The following is a 9,505-nucleotide window of genomic DNA, read 5'->3' as shown; positions in this document are numbered from 1 at the left end:
CGATGCTAGACTCGAAATGCGGTCACCGCGGCCGCCGCTCAGTGACTCGTGAGTGAAAATCAGAGTCACCGCGGCGGCGGCAGCGTGAGTGAGGCGGGCTCATCGGACCTGAGGGCCGGCGCCTGGGGGCCCAACTCGTACCTGTATCGGACTATCACTACCCAAAGTCCGTGACCACCCCCCTAAACCCCTCAACTCCTGTTCACCACCCCCTCCTGCTCCAGGAAATGTGGAATGGACCCCTCTCCTTAGGTTGAGGTGTAGCAAACATACCCCTGAGAGATGATACCCACCCACTGACTACCTTGTTCTGCCATACTACCCGGTCATTTCCATGTTTCAGAGTACCCTACCCATACATTCCTGGAGATTTTTGAATTCACCGGTGGCATTACCCCACCCCCGTGGGGCTCGGGCTTGATAGTCCCCCACTGTTTTTTTTCGGTGGTCATAGACCCAGGGACACTACCCCACCCGTCTACACCCCCTGGGCTTCAAATGTACCCCCACCAGTATGTATACCCTACAACTCGTCACCCTACCCACACGAATTTGGAACATTCATTCTTGTACCCCTCATTTTAATGAGCAAAGGGGGGTCATATGAAGAGGTTTCAAATGCTCTGTAAACTACTACCCCTTGTTTGGAATGACCCCACCTACAAGTTTCTGCTACATACATTTTATTGTGCGGCTGCTACACAATCGGACCCAGCATGATACCCACCCCCTTCCTTCATCACCCTACCCCCTCTTTCCCACAAAATATCAGGAATAGAACCCTTACCTAGACTTCATGTACCCCACCGTCAAGAATTGCACCCCACCCCTAAAAACACACTTACGTTTCGAACGCCAATGCCGACGATGGTTTGATCCCTACCAGAGGCCATCAGTCGCGCGATTTGTCTTGGCGTCATCCCCTTTCTCCGCCTTCTTCCGCTCCATTCTTGCATCCTCGCTACTTCTGTGCATCCTCCTTCTTGCTCTCCTCTTGGTTCTCTTCGTTCAGGTAGTTTCGTTCCTCCCCTTACTCCGCTACACACTCCAGCTTTGGGTCTTCCTCAACACTTTCAAGGCATTCATCTATCCTGATTCATACGCTCGCATCGATTTGAAAGACTGCTGTCATTCTGATTCCAGCTGTAACAAGTTGCTTTCTTGGCTCCGAGTGCGGATCTGGTTGATGCAAGTGTTGACATCTCCTGTGGACGTGTGAGATCTTCGGATTGCTTTCCAACTGTTACACGTGTAGCGGAGATTGTCTTGTTTTGGCAACATGATACAAAAACTATATGGCCGTACCGACAAGTTTCTTAGGGATCGAATGCATTGGAAAGCGCCGGCTCGGGCTCTGTTCTTCTACTATATCCTTCAATTCTACGAGCAAGTGCTGGCGGTAGTCCCCATCACCTTGTGCCTTGTGATCACCATCGGAATCTACTTCCAGCGCACCGTCAACTCCCCCGGCACCTTAGCTGGAGGCCTCATCTCCGCCATGGTCGGCCTTGTTCTCTTCGTCGATGGCCTCCGCGTCGCCATCATGCCGCTGGGCAGCCTTCTGGGCCAGCAGCTGCCGGAGCAGTTCAAGGTGAGGTACATCCTGGTCGTCGCATGCGCCATCGGCATCCTCGTCACGTATGCAGAGCCTGCGATTGCGAGCTTGAGGCCTCTTGCCAACCTGGTGAAGCGATGCGACACCCCCTACCTTTTCTTCGTGCTCAACGATATGTCGGAGATCCTCGTCCTGTCCATCGGGCTGGGGGTTGGGGTAGCGGCGATGATCGGGGTGCTGAGGTTCCTTAGGAACTGGTCCCTGAAGCCGCTCATCGCCCTTGGCCTCTCCCCCACCATCGCGTGCGCGTGCTACATGAAGTGGGGCAATCCCGAGCTATCCCCTCTGATTGGGTTGGCGTGGGACTGCGGGGCAGTGACGACAGGGCCGGTGACCGTCCCGATCCTGCTCTCTCTCGGGATCGGTGTGATGAAAGGGAGCGCGGCGAGAAGGGACGCCAGAGACGTGCTGGAGCAGCAGGCGGGGAAGAACAAGGGAAAGGCGCTCGAGGGCTTTGGGATTATAACGCTGGCGTCTACGTTCCCTATCCTCGCAGTGGAGCTGATGTCAATCTTCATCTCGCTGCGGTACTCGTCGGAGGACATCAGGACAGACTTCGGGAAGATCGACTGCTCGCAGCTCAACGGGACGGAGACTGGACTGGAGGTGAAGGAGACAGATGCGCAGCTCGTGCTGAGCGCTTTCACCTTCGCCATCCGCTCCATCCTGCCCCTGAACGTCTTCCTGATCATCATGATCGTCTTGGTGCTGTGGAAGCCGCTGCCCAAGATCTCGTTCGAGGTGCAGCCGCCGGCAGGGCTGCTCCCCGACCTCAACAACCACTCCGACAAGCTGTACTCGTTCTTCAAGTGCCTCGACGACAACAACTCGGAGACGATCACCAAGGAGCAGTTCTTCCATGCCGTGGACTGCCTGGAGATTGGCATCGAGGAGCATGAGAAGGAGGACCTTTTCACCTCGATCGATCTCGACGACGACGGGGAGATCAGCTACGCTGAGTTCCGCAACTTGGAGTGCTTCCGTGATGCGGATAAGAATACGCACGAGGAGATTTCTTCCAAGATCAAGAAGCGCATCAATGAGTTCCGAACTCAGCAGCGGAGGGAGTGCAAGCAGGAGAGGAGAGAGAGGATCGCCAACGCCGTGGGGATGCTCGGCCGAACCTCCTCCAACCCCCACGGGAGGATCACCAGGAGGCAGGAGTCGGTCTTGGTTGTGGACGACGAGGAGGAGGAGGAGGGGGAGAAGGAGGTGAAACTTTCTCTCTGGCAGAAGGTGAGGGCACAGAGTTCTCTGCTGCTGGGCATCCTGGAGTCTCAGATGGGCATGACGCTCTTCAACATCGGGCTCAGCTTCGGTTTCACCGCCCTCGGTGACCAGAGCGGAGTCCTCCTCCCCTCCGCCTTCCTCGAGACCAGTAGCTTCCCCGGCTCCCCCTACTACGCCAAGGGCCCCGGCATCGCCATCGTCATGGTCACCATCTTCGTCCTTGGCTTCCTCGCCACCCGCGCAGAGCCCGCGCTGCGGGTGATGGGAAAGACGGTGGAGCTTCTGAGCGGGGGACAGTTCGGCGCGAACATGCTCGTGTACACCGTGTGTGTGGGAGTAGGATGCGGGATGGTAGCAGGGTCCTCCAAGATTCTCTTCGGGGTCAACATCATCTACATGATCCTTGGCAAGTACGCGGCTGCCTCCCTCCTCACCATCTTCGCCTCCGAGGACTTCACCAACATCGCCTGGGACAGCGCCGGAGTTACCACGGGCCCCGTGACCGTCCCGTTCGTCCTCTCCATCGGCATCGGCTTCTCCAAGGCCACCAGCGCACAGGAGGGGTTCGGCATCCTCACCTGCGCCTCTGTCGCCCCCATCATCACAGTCCTGCTCACTGACAGGCTGCGGACCATGTACGGGCAGGCTGTGAAGGCCTACGTGCAGAGGAGGTTGTCGCAGATGCGGTCGGTGGGCGTGCAGTGCGAGCCTGAGGAAGGGAAGGAGCTGTTGGAGGACGGGAAGAGGAACGGCGGAGAGGAGGCGGAGAAGGAGTGGAGAAAGCTGGTCGACTCGAGCACGCAGTTCGATATGGAGGACCTGGATGAGGTAGACGTGGAGGACGTGTGGGTGATAGAGGCTGCTTGTTGAGGAGGAGAAGGAGCGCGAAGTTTGCTGTGTTGAAGGAGCGATCAGGGGGAAGGAGGGAGATCTGGGGAGGAGGAAGGTGAGGGGATGTGCGAGTGAAGGATATGGTCTAACAAGGCGGATTTGATTAGAGAAAGAAAGAGGAGGGAGAAGAGGAGGAGGAGGAGGAGGAGGAGAAAGAAATTCGAGCAGCAATAAATTCTTCATTCTATTCACACCTCATTCCCTATGCTCTGCAAAGATCTTCTCAAGTTCCGAGATCTTCTCCCTCTGCTGCACGAGGAGGCAACACAGACGCTCCGTCGACCTCCTCCTCCCCTCCTCCTGTAGCGACGAGGGGAGCACGGGAGTGCCCTCCATCAGCACCTGCCGCACCTGCTCCTTCACGTCCCCGTCCCCAGACGAGGAGGAGGAGGAGCGAGCGATAGCGTCTAGCAGCCCGCACACGACGTCGTTCCCTCCTCCTTCCTGCGGCTCCCTGGCTCTCCTGCTCAGCTTGTGATGGGCAAGAGAGACCAGGAGGGCTTCAAGAGCGCACGCCTCCCACTGCAGAGGAAGGGAGCAAGCGTCGCCCTCCAGCAGCTCGACCCTCTCGAGAGGGAGCAGCGACAGCTCCTGCGAGAGGAGGAAGCACAGGAGGAGGAGGACGACGTCGCTGAGCATGCCAGCTGCCGCATCCCTTCCGCTCATCAGCTGCGACAGGATGTAAGACTTGCTCCCTCCTGTCCTCTCCCCTATCAGCTCCACCCTGTACAGCAGCGCCTTCACCCTCCGCAGGACCCCTCCTGCGTGCTCCCTCTCCTCCTCCCTCACGAAGGCAAGAACTCCTTCCCCTCCTGCTCCTCCCGCGCTCTCCCGACTCCTCGTCTCCTCCCCGAAGAACAGCTCCCTGACGAACCGCATGGCCGCCTCCCTGCCTTCCCTCTTGCTGATCCTCCCGCACAGCTCCCGCACATGCTCCTCCCCCACCAGCCCCCTGCGCGCAAACTTCGCGCACACCACGTACGCCTGTTCCATCACCTTCTTCTCCTCTGACCGGCACAGCCGCACCACTGGCTCCACCTGCTTGCCCAGCAGCACTCTCCTCTCCTCTTCCTCCTCCTGGGCAGCAGCCGGCGGCAGCTGGTCGAGCAAGCGGCCAAGAGCGCAGAGCGCGGTGCTCTTGACAGCCGAGTGGGAGTCGGAGGGGAAGCAAGCCAGCAGGTCCATCGTGCGAGCGTGGAGGAAGAGGGAGGGAGCGATGCGGAGGCAGGTGCCCAGCGCCTTGCACGTCTTGCTCCGGATGACGTAGTGCAGATCTCGGGAGCGGAGGAGGAGGACTCTGTCCTCGACCTGCTGCTGCAGCGACGAGAGGAGGAGGAGGCGGGTCTTGATTCCCTCCATGCTAGCTGAGAGCTGCTCCCTCCTCCCCCTACACCTGCAGCACTGCCTTCCTCTCGGCCCCGCCTCCTCCATCTCCTCGCAGAGCACCGTCGCTCCTCGCCATGTCGGGACGTAGTCCTCCACCACCATCTCCTCCTCCCCCCTCGCCTTCCCATCGCTGAAGTACAGCCTGGCAACACACTCCCCCCCCTCCTTGCTGATCCTCCTCCTCAGCTCTCGCACGCTCATGCTCTCCTGCTCGATGTCGAGGCGCCAGGTGCTGTCTCCCCGGCTGACCTTCACCTCCTTCGTCCTCCTCCCGCCCCCTTGCGGGTATCGCACGCTGTTCTGCTGGAGGAGGAGGAGCTCTCGGTGCAGGAGCCGCGCAAGCAGCCCGTTGCTCCTCTGATCCATCCTGACAGGATGAAGGAGGTCGGAGGATCGGAGAGACGAATGAAGGCAGCAGAGAAGTTCCCCGCCCTCCATGGTCAGCCCCATCATCATCCTCCTTGTCATCCTCTCCTGCCCCCCAGTCCCCTCCTCCTCCTCCTCCTCCTCCTCCTCCTCCTCTCCTGAGAAGATTTTCACATCCTGCAGACTGAGAAGGCTGACGCTCGAGCTTACGATCATCCTCATGCGATCGCTGGATGAGCGTCTGACGAAGGCGTCCAACATCTCGTGCCGCCGGCGAGCAGCGCAACGGCTGCAGGAGGAGCAGGAGGATGAAGCTCCAGCATCATCCCAGACAAGGCAGTCGAGGACGAGGTGGTCGACGATGGTGTCGAGGAGGAGGGAGGAGGAGGAGAGGAGGAGGAGAGACTTTTCTGCGCTGCGGATCCTCTCGAAGTCGAAGAGATCGTTGGAGATCACGTGGCATCCGTGAGAGGAGGCGGCGGCCGATGACGAGGAGGAGGAGGAGGAGGAGGAGGAGGAGGAGAAAATCTTCGCGTCCACGTCCATGATGGTGATGGCGATCTGCCGCTTGACAAGCGCATCTCGCCAGGATGGAAAACTCTCCTGGGCGAAGCAGTGAGTAAGAATGAGGGTGCGAGTAAAGAAGGAGAAGGTTGTGGTGGTGGTGGTGGGAGGAGGAGGAGGAGGAGGAGGAGGAGGAGGAGGAGGAGGAGGAGGAGGAGGAGGAGGAGGAGGAGGAGGAGGAGGAGGAGGAGCGAGAGAGTAGAACAAGGAGGACGGAGGACGGAGGGAGGATAGCGAGGATGGAGGGGGATACCTTGCTGCAGACGACTACGACGTGCTTGTTGAGCATGTACAAGGAGGAGAGGAAGAGAGAGATAGTTTTGACAGGATGCGTGCTGCCCTCGCAGTCCACCAGCAGGTTCTGAGACGCCTCGAAGCTCGTCCTCATCTTCTCCAGCAGCTGCCTATCCTCCTCCTCCTCAGCAGCTGCTGCTGCCAGCAGGGACGCTGAAAGTTCCTCCTCCTCCCTTCGCCTTACTTCTCTGCGCTCCTCCTCTTCCTCCTCCTCTGCGTCCTTCTTCGCTTTCTCCTCCCTCTCCCTGCAGGAGGCGAATTCCTCCAGATTTCTAATCACATCCACCAAGCTGCTCGTAGCAGCAACGAATCTTCTCTCCCTTCCAGCTCCTCCTCCTCCTCCTCCTCCTCCTCCTCCCTGCCCCTCCTCCCTCTCCCCCTGCCCGTCCTCCTCGCGCATGTCCAGCATGACCATCTCCCGCGACAGAGCAGCGCTCTGTTCCTGGAGGTCGTTGCTTGCTCGAGCGAGGGCCTTGAGGAACTCCATGCTCATGTACAGGCAGGAGAAGCGGAGCGGGAGGAACTTGGCGTTGCTGAGACCTGAGATCCAGTTCCACCACTGATGGTCGTGAAGGAGCAGAGAGAGGAGAGAGGAGGGAGCGCTCTTGACCCACACAAAGCAGAAGAGCTTGAGGAGAGTCCTGGGACAAGTCAGAGGGAGGAGCTTGCGAGGAAGGCCGGGGGGTGGGGGGAAGGAGAAGTGAAGCTCAAGCACACGAAGAGGAGATATGATGGATCAGGAGAAGGAGAGGTAGGGGCAGAACAAGCAGGGGCAGCAGGAGCAGGAGCAGGGGCAGGAGCAGGAGCAGGGGCAGGGGCAGGGGCAGGGGCAGGGGCAGGGGCAGGGGCAGGGGCAGGGGCAGGGGCAGGGGCAGGAGCAGCAGAGGGTGTAGGAGGCCAACCTGAAGGTCTTCCACATCTCTTCCTTCACCATGACGGGTGCTAGGTACGAGTTGGGGTTTCTCAGCTGGTCGTGGCTCAGCTGGGCAACCAGTTGGGCGACGTGGATCTCGATGACGCTCGGGCAGGTGGACGGCTGCTGACATCGGCACTCCTTGCCGCTGGTGCGCAGCTCGGGTTGGACGAAGTGCTGTGCTGAGAGCTGGCGGTAGCTGCCGGCGCACTGGAGGATGAAGACGACGAACTGATGGACGGCCATGCCGGACTGCCTGGAGTAGAGTTGCCACCAGATCTGAGAGAAGAGTCAGGGAGATCAAGGGTTGCTCCTCCTCCTCAACAGGGTGGTACTTGATACCTCCTCCTCCTCCTTTTCCTGATCCTACTCCTCCTACTTCTCCTCCTACTCCATCTTCTTCTTCTCCTCCTCCTCCACCTCCTCACTCCTCCTCCTCCTCCTCCTCCTCCTCCTCACTCCCTCTCCTCCTCCTCAACTTACGTCTGCTGCTCGTTGAATGCGGCAGGAGATCAGTCTTTCGTCTCCCCGATCAAACCCATCGTTGCAGCAGAAGATCAGGTTGCCGTAAAGTCCCCGAAAGAACTCCCTGCTGCTCTGCAGAGAACGAAGAAACAGGACCAGCTTCGTCCTCTGAGCTCCATCTCTCCTCTGCTCCTCCTCCTCCTCCTCCTCCTCTTCCTTCCTGTCCTCCCTCTTCCCCTCCTCCCTCCCCTCGCATGAGGACGAGCTCGGATGTTGCCTCGGCTCCATAAGCGGAAGCAACTCTTTTTCTACAACATTCTCATCCAACTGTAAAACACAAAAAGTGAGCCTCCTCCTCTCTCCTCTCTCCTCTCTCCTCCTCCCTCACCGTCCCGAACACGGAGAACTCATCTTCATGCTCCCACGTGCTGCACGAATACAGGGTGCTTCCTTTCCTCACCTCGGGGATGTCAACATGGATCTGCTCGTTCAAAGTCAGAAACAGCTTTCGTCCTCCCTCCTCCTGCTCGTGCTCCTCCCTCTCCTCTCCTTCTCCTCCTCTGTCTATCTGATGCTGTTGCTGCTGCTGATGCTGATGCTGATGCTGCTGCTGATGCTGCTGCTGCTGCTGCTGCTAATCCCTCCCTGCTCCTCCTGCTGCTGCTGCTGCTGTGTGCAAACTTCCTCACTCCCCCTATCTATCAGCTTCCCTTCCTCCCCTATCTATCAGCTTCCCACCTGCAGTCCTGCCCTGGGGAAAGGTTCCAGCAGGACTGCAGGTGGGCATCTATCTATCAGCTTCCCTTCCTCACTCCCCCTATCTATCAGCTTCCCTTCCTGCCCACCTGCAGTCCTGCTGGAACCTTCCCCAGGGCGATAACTCCGTTAGAGACGGGCCCGAGAACATCTTTGTGAGGTAGGAGAAGGTGAACCTAATGAGCTGCTTAGCTGACCGGCTCATGAAGGAGGAGCGGGAGCAGGAGCAGGAGCAGGAGCAGGAGCAGGAAGAGCAGGAGGAGGAGCAGGAGAAGGAGGAAAGGGATAGAAGAAGAGAGGAGTACCTGAGCAGAGAGGATGTGAAACCATCCCGGATGATCCTGCTGGAAGGCACTTTCCACCCGCAAGATCCTGACGCTCGAAGAACCCTCCTCCTGCTCCTGCCCCTGCTGGGAGGGTTGATGCTCCTGCCCCTGCTCCTGCCCAGCTGCCTCCGGGCTCCTGCTCTTCCTACGGACCTCAAGTTTGCAGACCCACTTCTCCCCTGCGGTCGTGCGTTCAGCGTGAAGTGTGCGAGTAGGAAGAGGGAGAGGAGGGAGGGAATGAGATGCGACAGAAGAAACAAGGAGGCGGGGGAGGCATGATGGAGGGGTGTCAAGGAAGAGCAAGATGGATGGTATGGACACACGAGTGAAGAGCAGGAGCAGGAGCAGGAGCAGGAGCAGGAGCAGGAGCAGGAGCAGGAGCAGGAGCAGGAGCAGGAGCAGGAGCAGGAGCAGGAGCAGCAAGGGAGATAGCGGGGGAGGGAAAGAGGAGGGGCTGGCAATGACGATGTCCGCAGCCGAGTGAGAACAGCATAGAGCGACAGGAGCGGGAGAACTCTCTCTGCCGATTGGCTCTGATGCTTGCCATGTGAGAGGAGGAGATGGAGGGCTACCAAGCTGTCCTTTGCTGTTGTCTTGCTTGTGTTCTTCTTGCTAAGCCTCTTCCTCTCCTCTCCTCTCCTATCCCTCTTACTGACTCTTGCCTTGCTTGGTCTTGTCTTGTCCTCTCCTTCTCATTTC

General features: G+C 58.9%; 2 protein-coding genes across 2 annotated transcripts in view; one reads left to right on the top strand and one right to left on the bottom strand.

The window, feature by feature from the left end:
- Positions 1-871: 871 nt before the first annotated feature.
- Positions 872-3,926, top strand: GUITHDRAFT_86619 (hypothetical protein). The gene is made up of 3 exons (XM_005833556.1): positions 872-2,020; positions 2,066-2,349; positions 2,866-3,926. Exons 1-3 carry the CDS (start codon positions 1,280-1,282, stop codon positions 3,713-3,715), a joined length of 1,875 nt encoding a protein of 624 aa, XP_005833613.1. The 5' UTR covers positions 872-1,279; the 3' UTR covers positions 3,716-3,926.
- A 5-nt stretch (positions 3,927-3,931) lies between these two features.
- Positions 3,932-9,505, bottom strand: part of GUITHDRAFT_107416 (hypothetical protein) — a gene marked incomplete at both ends in the record, with an annotated part of 5,765 nt that continues 191 nt past the window's right edge. Inside the window, 5 exons of the mRNA XM_005833555.1 lie at positions 3,932-6,091; positions 6,306-6,987; positions 7,249-7,538; positions 7,743-8,051; positions 8,113-8,205. Of these exons, the coding sequence (XP_005833612.1) occupies positions 3,932-6,091; positions 6,306-6,987; positions 7,249-7,538; positions 7,743-8,051; positions 8,113-8,205 (3,534 nt within the window). The remainder of the gene's footprint in view (positions 6,092-6,305; positions 6,988-7,248; positions 7,539-7,742; positions 8,052-8,112; positions 8,206-9,505) is intronic.

This window comes from Guillardia theta (assembly GCF_000315625.1).
Source record: "Guillardia theta CCMP2712 unplaced genomic scaffold GUITHscaffold_29, whole genome shotgun sequence".
Lineage (NCBI taxonomy): Eukaryota > Cryptophyceae > Pyrenomonadales > Geminigeraceae > Guillardia > Guillardia theta.
This window is presented reverse-complemented; position numbering and strand designations above follow the sequence as displayed.

Bases quoted from the DNA above. Each gene is read 5' to 3' on its own strand.
- GUITHDRAFT_86619 (XM_005833556.1), top strand. From the start codon at position 1,280: ATGATACAAAAACTATATGGCCGTACCGACAAGTTTCTTAGGGATCGA. The intron at 2,021-2,065 runs GTGCTGGAGCAG...AAGGCGCTCGAG, and splicing joins CGAGAAGGGACGCCAGAGAC to GGCTTTGGGATTATAACGCT. The intron at 2,350-2,865 runs GTTCGAGGTGCA...GAGGGCACAGAG, and splicing joins AAGCCGCTGCCCAAGATCTC to TTCTCTGCTGCTGGGCATCC.